Raw genomic sequence first — 25,016 nt, 5'->3', positions numbered from 1 at the left:
ATTTAAAACAAGATGAAAAGGTTCCTTAAGAGACAGCTGTATTTGCCTGTAAGTGTCACTGAGCTTGTAGTCTGTCTCAGACCGAATGACATTTCACCTTCGCATGCCTTTCTGTTCAACAGGTACAGAGACTATCGATATCCTCCAGATCATGAGAGGAGATATTTACACACTATGCAGTTTTGGCACATTCTTGCTGCAAAACTGGCCTTTATAATTATTATGGAGGTACGTTACCTATGTTACTCCTTTCTGAAATTAATACCTTTATACATTTGCTAGGTAGCTACTAATGTTACAGAAAACAGAATTGCTGAGAGTACAAAAGAGTTTCTTCCTTAAGTAATCCCAAATGCACGTCTTAAATGAATAGTCTAAGTAGGGCTTTTGACATCAGTAAGTCAACCTCAGAGTAAGAGCAGTAAAAACAACTGATAAGGACACTACTAGATTTGATCTGTATTGAAAATCCTAAAAGTGTTTTGTGGTGATTTATGTAGGATAAAAAACAGCTAAAGAAGCACACATGGGTATTAGAAAGTGATGCTAGGAATTCAGAACCTGACACTTTGCTGTTGGCTTTGCTAATTCATAAATGGTTTGGAAGTAAATTTTCTGTATAACAGGAAATGTTTTAATCTTTGTGCACATCTCATATACACAATATTATTTTTTGCAGCATGTTGTATTCATCGTCAAATTCTTTGTAGCATGGATGATTCCTGATGTCCCTGCAGATGTGAAAGCCAAAATAAAACGTGAAAAGTATTTAACACAGAAAATCCTACATGAGTATGAGCTTGAAAAACTGAAGGAGAGGCTGTGTCAAGGTGATAAAAGAGCCACAGAAAAAGAGTTCATTGCTACAGAAGGGAAAATGGAGTTATCCAGAGCAATGTAGTTGAAAATACAACTGTTTGGGATTTAGCTCATTTTAGCTTCTTTATCTGTGATTTGCTCAGTATGCATCAACTTGAAAGCTATAGGACAGGTTCAACCCTTTGCTTTCAGTCCAAAGATTTTAGACTTCTCTTTAAAAGTTGTACTGAGCATCCTAGGTTTAGTAAATCTATTTAACTGTAAGACTTGGGCACTGTTCTCTATTTACCCATCACTTCAAATAATCACGTAATCCTAGAATCTAGGTTCCCAGTACAGGGAATGTTATGCTAAAAGGGCTCACAGGATATCATATGGTCATTACCACCAAGCCCTTCCCGTACTGCTAAATGCAAACTTTGAGGTTGTATCCCAGCTGAATGAACAGGATATCATAGAGGATTCCTGCTGTGGAAAAGGCTGAGAAGGATGACTTCGTGACATGATCATTTAAAATCAGACAGCTGATAAGTCCTGATAAAAGGTTTGGGTTGGGGTTTGGGGCTTTTCTGTATCAACTAGGTCTTACAAAACATTTGTTCCTGGCTTTGAACTTCTGTATGCTTTTTAGAAGGATTTTTGTTATTGTTGTTTTTAAGATATACTGGCTTAATTCCACTTGGAATTATTTTAGGGCACAGAATTCAGTTAATATCTATTAGTGAAGGAAAAAACCCACCATAATTTATATTAATTAAGATAACATCTGCCAAAGAGTTTGCTCTTTAAATGCAGATTTTGTGGAACCCTCTATTTAAAGTGTTTTCTAAAAGATGTGTACAATTTGGAGAAATGCGGCTAACTTATTTCTCCATCTCAAAAATGGCCATTGGAAGAATTTGCTTGGCATAAGTGTTGGCCAAAACTGCTCCTTTGTTTACATTCTTCCCATTTTTGTGAATGTTAACAAAAGGTGTGGTTTTAAAACCATACGTCTGTGCTTGATCCATGCCACAGAGTATGACTTCAGAGTGCAGTGGACTGGGGGCTGGGCTGCCGCACTAACTGATCAAGCTACATGATTGTTCAGAGGTTAGGATTCATATTCAAAAGATTTTAAGAATGCCATGTACTTTGTTTACATTGTTCCTGTCCTTATACATAGGAATCTTTCTTTTTAATCTTCAGGAAGGAATTGTTTTCTGTTTTGTCATGGGATTTTTCTACAAAGTTATTAAGGTTATAAATAGATAAATACTTGTGCAAAGTAGCTACAATCTGTATATGAATGTGCCCTCGGTTTATTCTTTTAAGCAGTTATGCATTTTGATGATTTTGCTGTATATTTAAAACATATCAACGCCTCCACGCTTAGTGCCTTGTTTATTTGCATTTGGCAAAAGATGTGAAGATGATCACTATGTGGAAATGTGCATTTCCTAAGTGTGCTTGCAGGCATCGTGATACTGTGAACCTGCACACGTAACTATAGCGTTAGCCAAACAATGCCTGCCTTGGCACACTTCTGTGTGTTAGTGCCACGCAGACTGTTCACAGGAAACAGTTCATACCTAGACTGCTTAGATAAACTAGCACCAGACTGTTGAGCTCTCTCATGCTGAAATACACTAGCTAGAGAGATCAAAGATGTTAATATTTGCACTTTGAAAGTTATACTTCCTTGCAAGTGTGCAAGAAAAAAAAATCAGATTTGTATTTGATATCAGCTAAATTATGTACTGTTTACTAGATCCACAACCTACGGTTCCCATATTTCATTTTAGGAGACCTAGCCTGTGTCTTGAAATATTTTGGCTAGTAATCTTAATGTTGTAAGAGAGTTTTAAATTAGTGTCTTCAGTGGAACTGTTATAACTAGCAAAAGTTCTAACATTGAAGTGCCTACCTCGAACAAACATCACCTGGTTTGGCTACCGGTCAAGGAGTTGAAGCAGATGTACATTTCTCTACTTTTCTGTAAGTTATTCAGCTTTGTTCTGTAAGTTTGCTTGATAAATCACACATATTGGCAATTCATGTTTATGATGAACTGACCATGTTCTTGAATATTCATATACATTTAAAGAAATGGATATACTGCAGGAATGCATGTTTAAATAAGCTATCTCTGCTGCTTAATGTGTAAGCCAAAGAAGAGTATCATTCACCATAATTACGTATGTGACACATGTATTTATATGATGTTAGCACTTTCCTGCTTCTTACATCTATACAGTTAACTAAACTGCTTAATTTAGACTTTTTTTTTTTACTGTTAGCAATGCAAACAATTGTTTCAAATAGGTGATGAGATGCAAAATGACAGTTCTATGCAAAATGTACAGATCTGATTGAAGCTGAAAGCAGATCTGAAACAATTAGCATTAGATGCACTATTCCTGCATACGGAACATGCGTTTCTTCAGATCCTGTAATAAAGTGTCCTCATGTACAACACTTGAAAAGTTGTCAGCAAAATAGCTGCATTGTGAATGATTCTTGCTATTTAAAAGCAAGATGGAGGAAAACAAGGAAGCAACGTAGTTTGGGATACATATAGCAGAGATATGCAGAAGCCCCATGTGCAGACCTTGAATTTGATTTCATGTTTGGGCCCCCACTTCTTGCTTCTTTCAAATTTGTTTTTTGACATCACTTCCTATTTGATGCTATTGAAACATGTTCTGTTTGTATGTTTGTTTGTATGTATGTTGTATCATGCAATAAGAAGTAAAAAAATATCTGGGATCTACTTATTTAAAATATATGTATCTGAAAATGTATCATGACACTTCATAACGTTATTTGTTGGTATAACAGAAACTGTTAAAGAGAAAATGTGTTGTCATATTAAGAGATAATGTCAGAAAATCTAACACCTATTTATGTCATCATTTGCCTTTACTTGTCATTAAGCAGTATTTTGACAAAAGATTATTAGCACGATTAGGATTATAATGGTCCATGTATACATATTTCCTGAAGTATTCTTGAAAAGTGACAAAATAAGAAAAAATGGTCTGGGCAGTTTGGGAATGTGCTTGTTCTTACTGTTAGAATATTTGATTTTGATGTGTTTAAAATATGTATCTAAAAGTGTCCTTTAACCAAAGCAAAGCTACTTCTGTGTTGGAACTACTGTAGTTAAAGCTACAGTAGATTGCTTCATTAGAGTTAGCTAGAAAACAAAATTAGCCTTTCAAGTGTAATACAATCAGGGAATTTTTTCTTCCAGTTGAAATTTAGTATTTATACATTAGATTGTATAGTATGATCTAAGCAAATGACTGCAAAATGAGTGCTACTACAAAACACTATACTGTTTATTTCTAGAAGATTTTCTTATGTTTTTACTTTTTTATGTAAGACTATCAGTTCGAGGCAATGGAAAGAGTGAAAATACATGGACTTCAGTACTGTTCTGTGTGTACTGCTTGTTTTGACTTGTACCGTCATGTAATCAGAGTGGCATTTCTGTTGAAGTATGTTGCTGATATATGATACACTAATGTTGGGATAATTTTTTAAACATTGCATTCAGCTAACTTATATATGTACATTTAATAAGATTTAAACCTTGCGAATAAAGCAGTGTTTATTTTTAATATGCTGTCAGCTTGTTTTTTTTTTTTTTTAAATAATCAAGAATTCAGCAAGTTAAATGCCCTGAGAGCCTCATGGAGAAAAGTATTCATAAAGATTTGTTCAACTCATTGCAGGGTATTTGGATGCTGCATACAGGTTTCCTGCAGTGGTCTGAGTAAAAAAAAAAAAATGGTAAGAAAGCCTACATCTGGTTGTCATCTTCCAACTGAATGTTTTGTTAAGAAACTAGTTACTGAGGGAAATGTGTACTAAGTTCTGCATATATTGTAAGAAATGCACATCAGCTGAGATAGCATGTGTATATGATAGCTACCTCATGAGTGATTGTAGCTTCCCAAATTCCTTATGTTAGAAGGCCACAATTCAGTGAACAAGATGGAGTACTTGCATCTTCCTCAAGGTATGGTACAAACAGCATGGTAACCTACATTCATTTTTCATACAGGCTGCTTTTTCCTTCATTCTTTGGATACAGTTTTTATTTTCCTGATGTCAGGATGTGAGGTGGCTTCTCAAGCTCTCAGTCACGCACACATTTTTCACACGCAGCGTGAGCGGTTCACACGTGTGCTTAGATAGCCTGGAGGATGCATACTGGAGAATACAATACAGCTCAAGATTTTTTCAAGGTATTGGTCAAGTCTTAATGTTCATAGATACCTCTACACAGTTTAACCTTCTTTTTAAAACTTAAGTGTGGCACTGGTGTGGGACTTGGGGTTAAATCACAATGAATCACTTGCCATCACTAGTTAGCACTGGAACTTGTTAACCACATTATCAAAACTCTGGCAACACCACCAACTTCCAGACATAGTAAGTTGCTTTCTTTTGAATTTAAAAAAAATAATTTAAGACAATCACATGAAAGAAATGCGTGAGATGAACAAAACAGTTTCATCTGCTCTAAAAAAAAAAAAGTAGGCAAGGTGTAATTATGTATTATGTTATCACCATTGTTTGTTACTGAAGTGTGATAGGTTACTTAATTAGGTATCAATAAGAATAATTAAGAAAGATGGGAAAAGAAAACAGTGATTAGGAAAAAAAAAAGACAAAGGGAGGTGCTGTTGCTCTGCAGGACATAGGGGATATTTGTGCTTTATAGAAATGTTAAAAGCTCTCAGGCAAATTCAAGATTTGCTCTCGGAGGCGGGCTCATTGCCCACCCTGAAACCTGTGGCAAATGGGTAAGGACATTTAATTGAGGCTATGATTTTCATCCAAAAACAATTATATTTTATAAGAATGGCATGATAATTTGTCAGATATCCACAAATCCTGGAACATACCTGTTTGTCCCCATGATCAAAAATTGTAGTTACCCTTATGAAGTCTTATCTTCATTCCTTTTGTACTATAAATGAACGGCAGCGTTTGGTGGTTGGTGGCATTTAATTTGCTCAGTATTGTCAGCTACACATATTAAAGGGTCTTTTCTAAAAATAAGCTCCTATTTATGCTATGCAAAATGGTAGAGAGTACTGAAATGGAAGAAAGGTTTTGAACACGTGCATTTCTGTCTGTCTTGTACACTGCATATTTCTGTTTTTGTAGGACTATATAAGTAACCCTATTCACCAGTAGATTATTAGAAAAACAAACAGCAAGCCTTGAAAGAAATGGTATCCCAAAATTTGAAATCTGCACATTTCATGCCTGTTTCAGAAGCATGGGCTCTGCAACAATTAAAATGTCTTGTCTAACATTCCTCAAATTGTTCAAAAATTAAAGAAAACCTACATTTCTGGAAATAATCTCTTAGACGTGACGGTGAAAATACCTTCAGGTCAGCACAACTCTACCACTGGCAACTCCTGCAAGTCCCAGATGTAACTAAAGCTAGAGTAACAGGCTACTGTTAGAGTAACAGGCTACTAAATGAAGCTGGGGCAGGGGGTGGGGGTCCCAAACCTCTGGTATAGCAAAGAGATGAGATTAAGAGGGCTAATGCAGCCCAAACAAAGGACTAACACATCAAAATGCTTCCTTCCCTATACAGAGGGGAAGCAGTGAAGGGAGAAAAAAATGACCATTACTGTATCAACGATTCAAATATTCTGGAAATAGCTTTGTAATGTAACGTCATTCAGTCACAGCTACTGTTTCTTGTCTGTCCTCCTGCCTACTCGGGGTTGTCACAATTCTGTAGCATAGTCTTGGTGTCCTTAAAAAGAAAGAGCTAAATTAAATCTTGTTCTGGTTTTAAATAATTACTTGTCCCTACCCAACACTTACATCATTCAGATGCACTCAGGAAGTGGTTTTTTTTTTCTTTTTTTTTTTTCTTTTTTTTACATAAGCATGTGTACTGAGAAATCTGCTGGGAGCTGAGTAGGATGTGAAATTCAGCAGCCATATCAATTTTTGGAAGGCACATATGCACATTCCCCTGCAGCAACCAGTGACTATGCTTTCTCAGTCAGAAATGAGTCAACCTAAAACATTTAGTAAGTGTATGACTCTTCCTTAACTCCTCAGCAATACTGTTAACTAGTCAGAAACACATTTGTATTCGAACTGCTGCCTGACTGAGCTTTCTCATTTGATGGTCCAAAGGCCCACAGCTATTACTTAGCAATCCTGTGCATTAGCTGAATGGTTGCTGCCAGAAATGAATAGAAACCTCAGTAATTCTGTGGTCAAATGTTACATATCTATCTAGCCTAAGGAGAAATAAAGAGAGAGATTTAAACTCAGGTGGCGTTTTAATATATTATGTAATTTAATCTGAAGATGTAGGCAGTAATGAAGGTATTAAACTAAAAGCACTGGTGCTCTTGCTTAAATGGTAATGTTTGTCTGCATGATGGCTCTTTTCAGGATGATCATTGTTCTCTTGGTATCAGGCTCTGATATAAATGTGTGCAGCCCAAAGACAGGGCAATGGCTGTAAAAGACCATGGAGTTACTTGAAATATACACTCCTCTGAATGACACCTTTAGCCAGCCATGTTTAAATTGCTGTGTTTAAAGGCCAAACAACAAAAGGTGGGACAGTCAAGCAATAAAGCTGGTTTGCTATAGAAGCAGAGCAGCTAAAGAATTAATTAGATCTACAAGTCCCATGATTACAAATTGAGCTGCAAATACATACAAGACCTCTTTCTACTTATATATGTGCTACTGTAAGAATGGATGAAGTCTATGAGTTATCACAGTGTACAGTTTTTTCAGCTGTCTTTATTGAGCTGTGTATACCCTAATGCCTACAAAGCCGATGCTCCAACAGTGTGCTGTGAGCCCTCACTTCCCACAACGCGGGCACTCCCCTCACACACCATAAGCAAACCCCTGCCTTCTGGTGCTCTTCACAGGGGTGCACATCTGAAGCAGCCTCCGTGAAACACCACTGTGGGTCGCTCAGCTGATTGTAACGCTGAAGCATCGCCCCTCACCAGAGCTTTCCTTCTCCCAGAGCTCATTTACACAGCCTCAGTGTGATGGACGGACAGACAAAAGGAAGAGGGAAAAAAACAAGCACAGTATTATCTTGCTGTGATTTCCAAATGTCCCTGCTCTGTTCCAGGTATTCCTTCCAGGCACACACCGTAACTGTCTGTAGGCATTGCAGCAGGAGCACTGTTTGCTACAACAAAGAAATGCAAGCACCTGGTGTTCCCAGTGGCCCGCCATTTTACAGCCAGACATAAAGGGAATTCAGCAGTGTATTTTCACCCTGAATGATGTACGGGACAGCAGAACTATTTCTCTAGTCAAGAGACATTACATAAATGAGTCTTTTAAACACTACCACCGTGTTCTTTCTATGCCAGAGTGCATTTGAAATGCTTGATGTGGCTAGGTATCTGGACCATACCATCTGCAGCAATGAAAAGTGACACTGGAAAAGTTCTGTATCAGATTGCCCCTGGCCACATGCATCTCTTGTGCTGATGGCTTTTACTAATTTGTCTCAAATAGTTCTTGCAGCAGTGTAACAGGAGGCCTATGTTCAAGAAGCATGGGCTGCATGCTAGGTGGCTCTTTTAATGTTTTCAGAGGAGGAATAGAAATACTCCAAAGAGAACATTTTAGTATGAAAAACTGAAGGCTGGATTCTCTGCCTTGCTAGAGCCTCATCACAACAGATGTTCTTGCTCTTGGGTTCTCTCGAATAAACATTTCTGTTGACATTATCATATTAGCAGAGTGACAGCAAACAATCATGGTACGGTTGAGCCTGTTTTTTGGTTGTAGTCTCTATATTATTCTTCAGCTAAAATCCTGGGTCCATCTATACTGATGAAAATTTTGCTACCATTTTCCAATGTGGCCAAAAATTCAAAATTTCACTGTGAAATCCAGATTTAAAAAAGTTGCTGCAGTAGGTGGGCCAAGAGGTTTACAAAAATACAGCTCACCGTATATATGATGGCAATTGTTATTTTTGCGACCGCTAGCAGTACCAGCAATTCTGTGCTGCAAGGTGTCTAGACATCATGCTGCTGTAAGCAAGCTATGAGTGTATTACAATCAGGAAGGATTCCCTGCTTTTTCCCCTTTCACGTAGCATTGCTTCTGTATCATGACAGCTTTTTTGGCTTCCTCAGAAGTGGCAGTACTAGCAAACACTGAATCCTAGGTGCCAGGTCACGCTTCCGTTCATCTGCTAACAGTCTTCCTTGCATGGGCTTCTGGTTCCCAAATAGAAATGCAATTCATGTGCCTCCAGAGCATCCTCCCAAGATGCTGCAGAGTGTGAGGTGCACGTGTCCGGATCCCAAACTGCATGAACATTGCAAGAAATATTCTTTGTATCTCGGCCAAGAACTCAAAGCACCCTTTGTTAATGATGTTTCCTGCCACTTCAATGCCACTGAAGCTGGCATGTGTAGGTTCATGCCAAAGGAACAATGACAGATGATCCTGTGGGGTGTGTCTGGGGTGTTCTCTTAGGAAAAAGCAAACCTTCCAGCAGTCTTTTTTTTTTTTCTTTTTTTCCTTTCTTCCATTTTTTAATGGAACAGTCTGTTATACCATCATAAAGGGATTTTCACAAAGATTTATAAATAGAAAAATCTCCCGCTCTGAGAGAGGGAACAACGAGATCCTGTGTGTTTCACGGTTCAGCAATAAGCTGCTCAATGCTTTTTCATTACATTGTTGTTGGGCACTCGTCAAAATATCAAATTGTTCTGTGGCTACAACGAGCCTGTCATGATGACTCATGTTTTAACTAGAGGATGCCATAATGTGCCAAGCTGCCATGTATCAATGAACAACATTCAACTTCTTCATCAAATGAACGTACTCTCCCTGGTAAAATGATACAGTTAATGGGGTCACTACTGTGACTGGAGTTCAAGGAGGTGACACGCATAGAGGGTCAACACAGAAAGAAACCTGCTTTGTACTTTTTCTGTAAGTTCCAAGTGCTAAAGTTATCTGCTGAACTTTACAGGGAACTGATTTTAGCAAGGAACTATGAAGTGCTTATTAACAACCTTATTTTCAAAAGGGGGAGGGTGAATAAATGGCGGTGTAATGGCTCAGGAACTGGAGAAGACAGAAAAACTGAGGCAAGAGACAGGCTTGAAGCCAGACCATGTAAAGAAACATGGACACTTGTTAATACTCAGATGTGTATAAGCCTTTAAATGTAAGTGCTAGTCTGTCAGCAAGTCTCCCCTGCCTAGGAGAGAGGAGCCAATTTTATTAGCAGTTAAGACAGGAACTGAAATGGGGCATCCAAGAGGTTGATTCTGAGGGGGAGGGAAAAGCAGGCTTCCTTCTACTTTTGCAGCTGGAAGAAATTAAATGCAAAGAAAGCGTTTGGAGCATTTGCTTCACTTCCAGTGCAAGGGTAAATTCTGCTTCAGACGTCCATCCAGCGTAACCCCACACCTCCCTGTGCACAGAGCAGCCCCCCTTCTCCTGCACACACCACCAGTGATTTACTCATGCATCCCTTGTTTCCAGGGACCTGACTCATTCCTGGGCACAAGGACAGTCGCAGGAGTAAGCACTTTTGTGAAAGAGCTTAGTGTGTATGATGAGGCTGGGGCAAATGCTGAGCTAGGTACTGTTGGTTTCATTTGTGGAAGGAACAATTACAACTTCCTAGAAAACTATCGTGGTGAGTTTCTTAATTCCAAAATAAATGCCAGTTGTTTGTGCACAACTGCACAAAATTCTCAGTCATTCAGAAGCTTTATAATTAAGCCTGTATCCTGGAAAAGGGTTGACATTATTTAGCACAGGAAAAGTAAATGCTACACGATCGATGTCTTCAAAGAACACATTCTTTGTTGCTTTTTAAAGAGTGCTGAAGTGGTCCCAGAGTTGCTGTGGCAGGGCCAATCCAAAGGGAAGGCCAATCCAAAGAAGCAGATAGGAATTTTTCTGTTAACTTTAATGCCTTTGATCAGAAAATCGTGATTTGCCAGTGAAATGTCAAAAACCTAAAAAAAAAATGAAGCCAGTCCTACCATAAGTCTCTTCTCAAAACTGGCAATACAGATACAACCAGCCATAGGATGTTCATGCTAGCTGCAATGCAGAGAGCAGACTTCTGTCAGGTGAAGTGGAATCAGCATGCTTTATGTCTCTGCATTTGGACAGAAAAAGAGACAGGTTTTGTTGAAATGCAGATGCCACCTTGGATACTGTTCACAGGACTTATCTCCATAGGGTTTGCCTCTCCATATGGACAACGGCTAGCCATGCCGACCAGTGCACTAGTCGCTCAGACATCTCCGAACAGCAGAAATATTTGCTCCATCTACACAGTTTCCAGCTTCTCCTCTCTCACGCTCCTCCTTTCCTGCGCAGTTTCTGGCTGCCTACTGCTCTTTGTTGGCATTTGCTACTGTTAACTGCAGCAGCATCAGTACCCTGACAAACGGAGCCCTCCTTTCCTTTTCTTAAGAGGAAAAACTCACCAGGCTCCAGTTCTCCACTCTGATCATTTTTGTCTCCCCTTATTTCCTTTAACACTTGTGCAGAAAGACGTGCTTCCATTTGAGAGCATGGTGGCACTCACTGAGGGGGTGGATGTTTTCCGGGGATGGCAGCGTGCAGCCTAAATGCTTGCATCAATCCTTCCTTCTGCTCCTTAGCTGGGGGGGAATTTGGAGAATATGTTGCCGTCAGAGTAGCCTCCTCTTTCTGGAAGAGCACAATTCAGAAAAGCCAGATACTGAGGACATACATAGATTCATTATAACTCCATCCTCCTGCAGCATTAGCTGAAGAGAGAAGAACTTTTCTGCCATTGAAATCAATGGCAAAACCTGATTGCCTTTCCGAGATGGGATTACACCATATACTGACACCAATACTTATATTCTAAAGTCTATTGATTCAGACAATCCGAAGGATCATACAAAATGACTGCAGGTGATGAAACCGTCCATCTCCAACCCTGAATATTCTTTAACGTTGAATAATGTGAAATAGGCAATGAACAGAGCTAGCAGAAAAATTAAACCCTTGAAAAATATCATGCTTTCACAGTTTTCTTTTGAAGACTCTCAACTGATTTCTTCATCAAGATTTGTTCATTTATTTTCTGTTACTGTTTTCATATATCACATGTACTATTTAAAATGACAGTGAAATGAATTAGCACATTTTGAACCCTTCATTTTTGACAAATGAAATGATTCCTTTGGCTTTCTTTCCAGATTATTAACCCATTTTTTCTAAAATAGGATATTTCAAAAAAACAAACAAACAAAACAAACAAAAAAAAACTTCTATGTTGACAGTTTTTAAGCTAAAAAAGCTTTAAATCATACAAGATTTTCTATATGCATGATTAAGTGTGCTTTGGGGAGTATTTTAAAATAATAAGAACAGAAGTTTTCACTATTTTTGATATCATCAAAGGCAAAAAGTTTTCTGCTTCTTGAGATTCTCAATCTTCTGTCTTGTTCTGCAAGACTGAGTCACCAGTCCCAACACTCAGGTTGTGCGTGCTCATTTTACTCAGCCCTCCCTCCTGATGCACAGGGAACAAAGAACTTCCGAGCCTGATTCCTCTTGGAGTAGTGAATAGCAGCAAAACCGATGAAGTTAAACTTTGTTTAAGCATTTGTTACAAATATCAGAGTTGGGCCTAAATGTTTAGCAATGTGATCAAGTGTTCATAATTATTTCAATCTTGAAAGTGATCTTTTTCTATTTATGTCCCTCTGGTCTTTGGCAAAATAACGAGGATTAAATTAATAAAAAGCTTGGAGAAGAAGGTGATTCAGCTGTCCTGCTCATCAGCCATCCCACTCCTCCTGCTGAACAAACATTCATGCATATTCTGGGAACCCCCAGGTCTGTAAACTGCTCATCACCCTACTACAGGGAAATGGGGACTAGATGGGAAAATGAGGCATAGAGCATTTTGGAAAAAGAGGAAATATATGTGAAAAGGACACCCCCTTTGCCCCCCACAACAGACCTAGTCACAGTATGTTTTCAGGCTGATAACCAGCCTGTGGTGTGGGAAAGCAATTCCAGAACTTGCATCATTGTAGAGATTTCCTGCAAATACGCTAGAACTCGTGAGAAAGTCCTACTGTATTGACGATCATGTTCCTTGAAAGTGAGTTTTAGTAGAGAAACCTGGTCTCTTTTTTACGCTGTCTGACCTTCTCTGTACCCCACATGGGCTCAGGAGAGAATCCTGCCCTCTCTTTCCCTCACTGGTCATATTTTCCCATTTCCTTCAGGCTGTATAAGTGGTCACCCAACCTTTTAGTGAAGCCGGATTAATGAGAATCATTTTGAAGTCTATTAAAAGTGCTGCAGAGTATAGGGCAGCTTTTGAAAGACAAGCAATTGATTTATGAAGCCTTTTGGAAAACACTACTCAAGGTGGAAGATGTGAGTGAAGGAAAGATGCCCAGGTAGACTGGGACAGCAATATGCTGCGTGAAGCCCTTAGGTATAATGTTAACCAGATGCAAAAGTACCTCTCAGTGATTTATGATGTGGACTGATGATGAAGCACGCACCATTCGGAAGGTGATTAATATGCTTGTCATAAATGGAAAGAAGGTGGCAGCTAGCCAAGAAAATTTGTCTGTGCAAGCAGACCAGCTCGATTGGCTGAGAGTGATGCAGTAATATGAGACTGATTGAACTCATGGATTCAGTGGAGATTTTTATTAAAGATAAGCACCTCCAGGGAAAGGTGTTTCCATGAGCCATGGGGCCTCACAGCAAACAGGAATGTGGAAGAGAAAAAGATGTGACTGACAGAATGGATTTCAGAGACTACTCATTTCCCAGCCATTCTGTTTGGGGATCTGTAGTTATTTTAGAGCTTTGATGATTATATTATTATTTCTAATAGAAAGTCCAAAACCCATGAACCCTGTCATTCCGTAGGCCACAAAAGGTAGACACTGTAATGATTCTGATGCATCCAGCCCTTCAGAAAGCAGAAAACACTGAAAAAGAAAGGAGTACCTACCAACATATAGCTGTGAATGAATTGGCAGTCTCAGACCAACTTTGAATGGATATATACATCACACCAAAATAAATAAACGCATAAAACAAAACAAAACCAAACTAAAATTAAACCACCAGCATTCTGCACAAAGGAAATCATCAACTACTCTAGCTGATACTCCTGATTCCAGTTTGGGAAGCTGAATCTGCAATAGAGAAGCTGAAAACTGGAGGTACACAAAACCTTGCCAAAATCTAGTCCTAAAGGTGACTTTTTGCATTGGACCTGAAGATGGTGGGGAGATGGGGTGGGAGAAACATTGTCCTGAGCATGGTACTGCTGACTGTCAGGTCCCTTTCATTTGTATCTACAGAAAGATAGACATAATAGATGGAGCCTCCAGTTCTGTACAGCTTGCACCTTCCTTACCAAAAGAGTTAGAAGTCTATCATGATAAGGAGAAAAAATTCATCTGTGTAGAAAACATATGCCATGATTCAGATCAGTGCAAGAGAATTTAGATATTTTTTTTTCCTTTTTTTTTTTTTTTTTTCCTGGAAATAGCCCTGGTTATTTTATTGGAGTTTGTATATAAAGCAAGACCTACAGTTTGGAACTGGAGGAAAATATTAAGTGAGAGAGAACATGAAAACAAACAGCTAAATTTAACAAGTTATGTGTTGCAGAAATTAATTACCTAGCTGCAGCCCCCAGGGTGTGATCTCAGGACATCTGGCAAACAGCAATAGAACTGTGCTCATATTCTTTCATATTTATACACAACTCAGTCTTGATCTTTGCTTGGCTGTAGTGTAATGCACATTTTTCATTAGCAAAGCAGGCTTAGTATCTAAGAAATACGCATTCCTCGGCAGGGCTTTAGAACAACCAAATGGTGAGAGGACTTTTGAGGAACTAGCATCACTTCTGCAAGGAAACTGTAGAGGATGTGAAAGTGTCTGGGGGGGTTGTTAGCTAAAGATAGCCTGCTGGTAAAATGCAACATGCACTTTAAAGATAGTTCCATGCAGAAAGCCAAATCCTGCATTCCCTTCTTGATACTCCACAGAGACATGCCTCCTGCTGACTTACGGAGGGGTATAGCCCAAGCAGAGACTTTGACATTTGTCTTTTCTCCTTTCAATTGTTATTTTCTAATGTATTGAGAAGTATCTGTAGCACTAAAACAAAATAGCTAGCACTGTCTCATAAGATCTTTCTATCTACACTCCAGTATCGGCTTTGACAAACAGAGTGGGGTTCATAGCTCATACACCATAGCATAGAAAGGCAGCATTAATGGTAAAACCGATCACTTCTCCAGCTGTGAGAAAATAGGCCATTTAAAAACTGCCTATTGGACGGTGCCCTTTAGGTAAAAAAGGAAAGCAGCCAGAAAGTCTTTGTCACAGGAGTAGCCAGGAAGCTCCTCAGCTACAGAACGCGAGTCGTAATAATCAGATGTGATGCAGCAAAAGTCCATGGTGATGGGCCCATATGTGTCAGCTGCTCAGGCGAGGACTGCTGGGCTGAAAACCAAATGGCAGAGAAGTGTGTTCTGGCTTTCAGAATTAAAACGCCAACTTAAGAGACAGATAAGCAAATCTTGGGCCTGCAAAGGGCAGAAGGTTTATATATATATAAAGTAAGATGTAAACTAAGGGTCCAGAAGCACAACGCTCATTTCAGCTTGCACCTGTAGAGCCTCCTCCTGCCAGAGCTATGCCACTGTAATATAGCTGTCAAAGCTAGAATCATCCCATGGCATTATGCAGCACGCTTGGAGCCACAGCTTCCTCCAGTGGCATCAAGTAGTTAATCCATCAGACGTGTGATGACTTATTTATAACAAACAATAAGAAAAAGATAGATATGAAATATTTCCACTGAAATGGCAGATTATAAAATGAAATTAAATGAAATGAAATGCATATGAAGTCTAAACTTGAAGGTGTTCCCTCTGACATTTAGAAAAGGGATCTGAATTGAGAAATTGATATTTTAGTTACATTTAGAGATCACAGATGTTTTGAAATGGATTGGTAGAGTGCTTTGGCATAAAGCTAGCTATGTGATACCCTGATCTTCCCCGCATCCCGTGGAACGCAGTGTAATCACCATTGAACTCATTAGCAGTGCCCTAAAATAAAGCAGAGGTTTTCCTGTCATCTTGAATTATGTACTGTTCTAATGTTTTGGAGGGAGGAGGAACATCTTAGGTACTCAGTACAGCAACAGGAATAGCTTCTCTGTGCTCACATTACCTCAACAGTTTTTACAGTCTTTGGTTTTCCTTTGTATCTTGTGGTAAGAAGAAGAACACTTGGACTTTTATGCTTTCAGATGCATGGGCATATTGTCCTAAGAAGGTATCTAGTATTTAGTATATTTATATATTTATATATTTATATATTTATATTTTTATTTATATTTATATATTTATATTTATATTTATATTTAGAAGGTATCTAGTATCTAGTATTTATCTTTTAAAATATTTATTGTATAAAACAGGTGAGACCTTTGTGATTTATACAAAGCAAAGGATCTTTCTCTCGAAAGTATTATCAGGGACACCTTCCACTCTCAATGAGACCTGAGATCAACAAAAGCAACAACATCAAGAGCGGATTGTTTATGTTTAGCTTTCTAATGAAATGAGACTTGCACAATTCATTATGTCAGTTTCCCTTTGTCAACACTTTGAACCTATTTCAGTCAAATTGGCCAGAAACATTGAAGCCCCAGAGTTAAGAGTTCCCTACAAGTGCCAGAAAAAAATAGTTTACCCAAAGCATTTTTTTATAGAAAAATAAATGAAACACAATAAGGGAGAGAAAAAGGGCATGCCGATGACATGACAGGAACTAAGGGTGCTGACAGGAAAGCATTAAGGAACATGCAGGGGAGAACTGGAGTTCACATATGTCCTGAATAGGTCCTGCTGTGAGGAGGAAGTAGGATAAAGCTAGGATTGCTGAAGACAGGTAAACAGTGCCTCAGAAAGTCAGACACGTTCACTCTGATGTTCATATTTGATTTTCTATTATAAATAAAATTATGAGAGTCCTTTGACTAAAATACTAGTTATTTGAGGATATGCTGGCATTGCTATCTTGGATTAGTGTGATTTGATGCAGATGTGAATGTAAGACATAAGAACCCCATCAGATTCCTTATTTTCCTAGTTTGGATCCAGATTAGAGATGACTATACGGGGCTGATTCCACGGAAACTAAAGAGATGATATATGATCACATTCAGTCTTGAATTCATGTGATGGTTGTCAGCTTGTCAAGAAAAGAAACATGAAGGAAATACAGGACAAAGGGAAGTCTCTCTATGTGAAAAACCTGGTTCCTGAGAAGACAAGAGAATCATTGATACCTTTCCACAAGACTCCACTGACCCCAAATATCAACTAAAAACATATGCTTCCTCCTTATTATTATTGCTACAGTTATGCACTGTTTCAATATCCTTCTACATAGAAAAGCGATGACATAGCAGCTGAAAATACACAAGTGAACCTCTTCTGGCAGAGTCTAGTGGTGATGATGAAATGTGTTGCCTGTCTGTATCACCAGCAAATTATGCTTTGTGGATGTAGTTTACTAATTACAGTTTTACATATGAGTTTCTCCATGGAGAAACATCTTTACATGTAATAGAAATTCCATACATTTTTCTCATGCAGCATTTCATATACATTGGTTTAATTAAGTCTATGGATAAATCAATATTTGTCCCAAAGAGGGATTGTTCACCATCCTTCACATGCAAGAAATTGAGGCATGGAAAAACTGACTGGCAAATTCAGGCAGTGAAATCAGTCCCTGACCCAGCACTTTAGTCCATGAGTCCGACCACAAACTCAGATGTCAGTTCCCTGTTATACTAACCACAACTCTTTTTCAAATATCCACTAAGAGTTGTTTTGTTTGTTTGTTTGTCTGTTTTGTCTGTTTGTTTGTTCTTCCACCAGGAATAGTTTCCTGATCAAATGATGTATGTGAAGTTCTTTTTGGTATCTCTTTAAATGGTTAGCCTATTGAATGACAGTCTGTAACAGATTTGAGCCCTGTTCACATTTGTGTACCCTGTGATCTGAATCAACGGCAATTCCTCCCCAAACTTCTCTTAATACATTTTAAAATAATGTTAAGAGACAAGTCAACAGAAAAGAGAGGACTACTGCAGCCTTAGAAAAGATGGTTCTGATTTTCTAGTTCTAGCAATAAAAGGCCCCATAATCCATTCTTCAGTTTGTACATTTGCCCCACGGTTTTAAAACAGTGAAAACAGACCTGACTATAACTCCTGTGTAAAAGCCTTGCCTATGCTGTTAAACAGTCCAATGGTGGACAAGACGGAACAATAAAATAATGATAGATTAATGATATAAAAGATCATTAAGCATCATATTAATAAAAGATAGGATAATATGCTTCAATGCTTGGCTTGGTTTCATTGTGGGTAATTGCATCCCACTCACCAAGTGTTGCATAGCTTTCCTGAGTACTGAGAGAATTGTTACTCCGTTTCACCCCCTGAGGTAGGTGCCTTTCTGTCTGCGTAACATGACAGATGGCTTGATGTCCTTAGGGATCCTTTGCATTTAACTCATGGAGCAGTACAGGAATTCAAAGGAACAGATGTTCCTGTAATATCAGGTAAAAAGGTAAGCATCTCCATCTACTTTTAAGATTAGTTATATCCTACACTGTCAAATTTCTCCACAGATGTATCAAAAATAAATAAATAAATAAACACTAAAAAAATAATACCAATACCATTGCTTTGGCAATTTAAAGGGGATTTACTATCGGATGAATGCTTATTAGATTTTTTATTTTAAATCTCGTTGCTATATTAAAAAACAAATGAGGTCTTAAACAGGAGTAGGAGAAGAGAGGAAATAAATAAATCTTGATGCAAAGTAACCAGAAAATTTCCTACCATGCAATAGTTATACATGAGAATTTAGTATCACCCAGTGCTTTAGAGGCTTTTACCACTAGAGGGCTGAAGCAACAGCCTCAATATGACAATGAAAGCTGCCTTTGCTACACACGAGCCGAACACACCCTGGATTATGTGAAATGCAGGTATTGCCATTAGAGTTAACACTAATATTTTATATGCTTAAAACAATGAATATCTTGACTGAATATTTATTTTCAAGAAACAGTTTATGGAAAAAAAGTTTCATGGGAAAAAGAAAAAGAAAAAAAAAAGAAACAAACAAACACCACCACCACCACCAACAACAAACGAAGAAGCTGTTCCTTGTGGCCTGACAAGCAAGATCGTTATTTTAGCATTGCTTTGGGCTTTTGCGGTTCCATGGTCCCAAAGAAAGTAACAAATTTATTTGAAGGTGACATCAAATTCCATCAGATTCAATGGACAACTGCCATAAACAGAAGCAGGAGTTAAATCATGACTTTTGAGGCATGTTTATGCTACCTCAGTCCCAAGTGACTCAACATTACAGACATACATTTAACGACATAACTAAGGTTTCTCAATCATAATTTATTTCCAAAGTCAAGACTGTATCAGTAAGAAAAGTACTGTGTCGCCTTTTAATAGATAGGGAAGACAAAATCTCTTAGCTTGAATGTATGTGATCATAAGAGTTTAAAGTGATGAGCATACGATTATTTTAAAAAATGGATCACAAAATATATATTCATTTGGAACCTCTGTGTGCCTGACACCTAGGAAAGAGCAAATCCATACTGTAGTGTATCAGCAGCAAAGGTAAGGTCAAAAATGAAATTGAAAATTGCATTTTTAAATTACTGGAATGTATAACCAATGAAAATATTAGCTTTGGGTGTAGTTTGCTTCAGCAAAACTAAATCTTAGGGAAGATAAATGTATATTGCTGTGTAGATTTTGTAGTCTTCTAAATGGATTATGCTATATTTAGAACCTATTCAGAGGGTTATTATAGAAAAAAATGAGATTAGATATGGAGTAACATAAAAAACTTAGCAAACAACCACAGTTATAATTTTTCATCTGTTTTTACTTAATTTGTTGAAATAGCCCAGTCAGAAACTTGTATAAAGGGACTATTTCTAGAAACAAAAGGACAGGTAAGGACTCAGTCCTTTAGCCTTCAAACAAGCAAAAGAAAAAGAAAATATTATCACACAAAGAGCGTTTTATCTAATTACAAGATTTCACGATTAAACAATCAGCTTTCTGCCCCCATGTGAAAAACTGCAGGCATCTGCTGCATTCTGCTGGATCTACTAATGTTACGTTATGTTATGTTATGTTACGTTACGTTATGTTATGTTATGTTATGTTATGTTATGTTATATGTTATGTTAATATCCCTCAGACAGTCTTAGTGCTTTCTCAGGAAAGTGTGGTTTTTTTACTGGGTGGCTTTTGACTGAATTTCTTTGCTTATGGGCAATAGGTGACCATTTAGCAGTGACAGCGAGACTAGAATTTTCTCCATGATGAATTTTCTTCCATTTTACCTGCCCCTGATGCCAGTGGAAAGAACTCACAATGATTTCAATTGAGTTTGAATTAGGCCTTTTGTGAGAGGAGTGTGTATGTGACAGTTATTCATTATAGAAATAATTATTGCTAACAATATTGATAACATATTGTTATGTGTTGTTTCATCTAGAAATAGCTTACTCTACCAAAATTAAATAATTAATAAATAATGATTAAAAAGTTGACAAGTCTGGACATCTTTTACAACGCTACTGACATTCACTTTCTACTGTTCTTATTAGTTCCTCATCTGAAACCACAACAGCTGACTTGGATCAGGATGTGACTCAGTAATACCTGGATATAGTATGTAATAGTCATAAAATTCCTGCTTCGAATGGCTACAGCAGCAGCCTATTCACTATAGCATTTTACTATCCCAAGGTTATTTGCTATTCTGCATGTTTCATACAATTAAAGACTCATTCTCCTCTGCTAAGCGTCTGTAACCAGGAATGTCTTATCTGGCCTTTAAATCCATTTGCAGTTGGTATGATAGATTATTTCTCTTTTCCAAATCAGTCATAATTCACCTATTAAATGTTATTATTTTAATTATAATTACTGCTGCTACATTGAGCCATGGCACCAATGTCAGAGCTGAGCTTTCTAAAAGAGCGCCAGAGCTCCTTCTTGGATGTAGTGTGTAAAGAAATGAAACACCCTTGCTCTGCAGACTTTACAATCTCAAATTCCAGCTGAAAAAAGGTGCTCAGTAGTTTTCTGAAAGGCTTGCTTTATGGAATCCAAACCCGTCTCACCCCTACTAAATTATCTCTTGTTCTTTGTGCCCCTCAGAAAAAAAAAAAAAAAACTATGTACACAGGTTTCCTTTGAGCATCTGCAATGGCACACTGGAGCCACAAACACTGGGAAGACTTGCTTATATAACTGTCCAGGTTTGCATTTACTGGGAAAAAAAATCCTTCCAACAGTGCAATGGTAATAACGATTCCATACAGAAAACTATGCTGAAAACCACATTCAGTAACTACCATGGTGTAGAAAATAGCACTATGTTATGATGCTAATTAGCAGCGTTTCAATTACATATAGTTTTAATATATTTTCTGCTGTACTATTTTGTTGTTCTTTTACAACTCTGAAATACTGAAATTCTACAGAGATTAGTCATTATGGAAATTTCAGTATTAAAATAATTGGCCTTTTATGTATAAACGTGCATTGCTGCTGTAAAATTTCATTAACCCTCCACCAGAGGGCAACATTAGAAAAAAATATTTATATAAATCCAAAGAGCAGTTGCTTTTAGGATACTGCAGCTACAACATGCATTTTCCTCGGGGAGTCTTACTTTTAATATACACTGTTTACAATTTGTCACCAACTAGGCAAGTGAAGGAGCTTAATAATTTTAGGAAAAAAATTGTTTAGAACACAAGTTACACTTTTTTTTTTTTTTTTTTGTAATTAACAAATGTACAGAAACCTTAAGATTAGTATGAAATATAATGGATATGACTTAGAAAGAAATAACATGCTTTGCTTCTGCAATCTAGTGCAAAATGATTAAAGTCAGAAAATTACTGCTAGATTCTGGGAAGAAAACTAACTGTGTTATCAGAATATGCCACGCTCATACCAGTGCTGAAAATACCGCATATCAAGTCTAGATGTTGCACTGGCCTATTGCGATGCAGGAACGCAGAGGACACAAAAGATGTGAAAATAGTAAGTGCTTAAGAGAAAGCAGTCGCTAAGAAATGCCTAATGTGATATAAAATAAGCTGCGCAAGCGAATATGGATATAGAGATAAATACACCTTCCAAATGGACGTTACCCACTTATAGCAAGAGCAGTACTACTTGCAGCTAACGCCCTGCTCCCCAGAAGCGCGGCGGACTGCACCAAGGCCATGTCCTTCGCGCGCCCGGCGGAGCAGCGATGCTCGCCCTGTCTCGCCCCAAGTCCCGGGGCGAACGGGGGGTCCCCACAAGGCCCGTCCGGGGCCCCCCGTTCTCGGGGGCCGGACGGAGGAGGCGGGGGCGCGGCCCCGGGGCGCCCGCGGCGCGGAGTGGGCGCGGCGCTGTCCGCGGTGCTGAAGGGGCGCGGCGCTGTCCGCGGTGCTGAAGGACGGGGCGCAGCGCCCTGGGGGTGCCGCTCGGCGCCGCCGCCGCCTCGGGGCGCGAACCGCGGGTGGGCGGTGGGGCGGTGGGGCGGGAGCAGCGCACAGGCCGGCGCTCCGCGCCTTCCGGCGGCTGTAGCCAAGGGGGAATTTCGGGCTGCCTGCCTACCGCGGCCAACAGCACCCCTCCCCCTCTGGTTTTGCAGCCGGGGAAAGCGCCAGCGCCAAACGGAGATTTCTTGGAAACGCTCCCGCGAGGGGGGCTCCGTCCCCTCCCAGCCGGGCATGGCACGCCGCGAGCCCGCCACCTCTGAAGCCCGCGGGGCCGAGGAGACTTTCTGACCGTGCCTCGCAACTCCGCGCTGCCCGGAGAGCCGGGGACTGCCTGTGGCGCTCTCAGCCTCCCGCTCGCTGCCGCACACACGCGCGCTCCCTCGCCCTCGCCCTCTCCCCCCCCGGCTCCGCACGCCGTCTCTCCCTCTCCCTCTCTCTCTCACACACGCGCGCACGCTTTCTCTCCCTCTCCCTTTACCCGGAGGTGCACTGATAGCCATTTCATGAGGGGGGGAAAGTTACGAGATTAAACCAATATGAACCACCGTTGCTCGTAGCGGTGCCCTATCCAGAGCAGAGCAGAATCCAGCGAGCACCCCTGCAGGAATGGAGTCGGTAAAACAAAGGATTTTGACCCCTGGCAAGGAGGGATTGAAGAATTTTGCTGGAAAATCTCTTGGTCAACTCTACAGGTAAGACTGAGATCTATTATAGGAGCCTATTTGCTAGAAATAATCGGAAGCTTTTCTTAACCGTCAGCTGCTGAAGGAGGACGAAGAGGTATGCTTTGGGGAGGTTAGTGGCGGAGGGGCTGGGAGCTGTTTAGATATCGCTGATATAATCTGGATCCTGGAAACTAGTGCTGAAGCTTCTCAATATGGCACCCTCCTAACTTGTCTATCTGATTCGTAGATGGTGTCAGTAAATATGTAGCCAAAGATTACCCCATCTTTCTCGCACAAAAGCAGGACCCTATTTCAAATCATGATCAGCAGACAGCGGCTCCCTGTATTTTTGCTTTGTGTTAATTTTGAAATGTAGTCGCAGGATCTTTATCGCTGCCCTTCCGAATCATTAAAAAATAATAATAATAATCTTTCCGAGTTTCGATTAGTCTTGTCCCTTGTGTAATGTGTCGTCAGAGGAAGATAAACACGGAGATGTATAAATAATTGATACCCGAACGATTTTTTTCTTCTGAAGCTGAAACATATAGATGGATGTGTTTAATTATTTATCCATCTGCATTGAGAAGCATCCACTTGTCTTACAAAAGTAATGCACAACTGCAATTGCTAAACTCATCGGCATCACAGTATGTTTCTCTGTGTACACGTTTCTACCATCTTTAAGCTCTGTACGCACAGATAAACAGACACAAATCCGCGCATCCATAAAAGGGGTATGTACTAAAGTTGACACATCGTACCCCATCCAATCTAGTGACTTCAGTGACCTCCAGGACGTTTGAGAATAGCCTGTGAAAATCCAATGTATTTTCGATCGCCCCCTGTGCCAGAAATTAGCCCTAAGTTTCCCCGAATTACAGATTAAAGCTAACTGCGGATTTATCTGCCTATTGTAGGTCACGTAAAAGTCTTTTTTCCATACCTATGCGGCAGTATTGGGCACAAGCACAAGGCTGGTCCACAGCATGAGTCACAACTTCTGCTGCCATTTTCGGGGAAGGGGAAATATCAGCAAAGTGATAAGACAAAATTACAATTTTCATTTTAGCAGGAAAGGTACAATTTTGAAAAGCCGAAAGAACAACTAAACCCAACTACAACATAGTGAAAACCCTACATTTCATCATCCTATTTAAACCATCTTCAGCAATCAGAAAAATAAAAAGGAATAACAGGTAATCAGAGAAGCTGCTTAAAAATATCATTAAGGAAACAAACTCTTTTTTTTTTTTCCCTAAAAGACTCTTCAAAATATAAATGAAACAAACGAACATGGGTACTGTTTTTTATATTGTACAGTGAGTAATGGAGAAAGGGTTTGTATTTTGCAGCAAAATTCCGTTTGAACTCCCCCGTTAATAAACAAATACACCATTTACTATTTTTTTTTCCAAGGCACAGGACTGAACTATTTTTTTTTCCTATTCTAAGAATTAAAATAGTTTTCACGTCCCTTACACCTTAGCGTCTTACCGCAGATAAGTCCATTCGGTGAGAAGACACTTCTACATCATTCTTTATTCACACAAACGAATTTTTTAACTTAAGAACACTGTGCTGCATTTTATTTACAACTTTAAGACAGTAAAAAAAATATGCGGTCTTAAAGCATGGAAATAATTCTCCCAGCAAAGAAAAAATCGTCACGATGTTAAATGAGTAACTATTAGCGAAAATCTCTGCATTTGCTCCAAAACACAGAGAACATTTTGAGCCTGATTCTGCTAATTCTTGCTGCCCCATTAGCCAGATGAGTTAACCTCAAAAAGAAGCTCCTCGGAGGAGAACTTCTGAGGTGAGAAAACACTCCTACAGTGGGGTTAGGGCAGTGCCAGG

The 25,016-nt window shown here is 39.2% G+C and overlaps 2 protein-coding genes and 1 long non-coding RNA gene across 13 annotated transcripts in view; 2 read left to right on the top strand and 1 right to left on the bottom strand.

Annotated features, from left to right (window-relative positions):
- ANO5 (anoctamin 5) overlaps window positions 1-4,424 on the top strand; it is a 55,274-nt gene extending 50,850 nt beyond the window's left edge. For all 11 annotated transcript variants that reach the window (XM_080593137.1, XM_080593143.1, XM_080593144.1 and 8 more), the window contains 2 exons: window positions 123-228; window positions 680-4,424. In XM_080593137.1, the coding sequence (XP_080449263.1) occupies window positions 123-228; window positions 680-901 (328 nt within the window). In that variant the 3' untranslated portion in view covers window positions 902-4,424. The remainder of the gene's footprint in view (window positions 1-122; window positions 229-679) is intronic.
- Window positions 1-25,016, bottom strand: part of LOC308195544 — a 181,667-nt gene that overhangs the window by 25,582 nt on the left and 131,069 nt on the right. The window lies entirely within an intron of this gene.
- The window catches only part of SLC17A6 (solute carrier family 17 member 6), a 33,617-nt gene continuing 31,017 nt past the window's right edge, over window positions 22,417-25,016 (top strand). Inside the window, exon 1 of the mRNA XM_080593146.1 lies at window positions 22,417-23,183. Within this exon, the coding sequence (XP_080449272.1) occupies window positions 23,098-23,183 (86 nt within the window). The 5' untranslated portion in view covers window positions 22,417-23,097. The remainder of the gene's footprint in view (window positions 23,184-25,016) is intronic.

This window comes from Anser brachyrhynchus (genome assembly GCF_964034855.1).
Source record: "Anser brachyrhynchus genome assembly, chromosome: 5".
Lineage (NCBI taxonomy): Eukaryota > Metazoa > Chordata > Aves > Anseriformes > Anatidae > Anser > Anser brachyrhynchus.
This window is presented reverse-complemented; position numbering and strand designations above follow the sequence as displayed.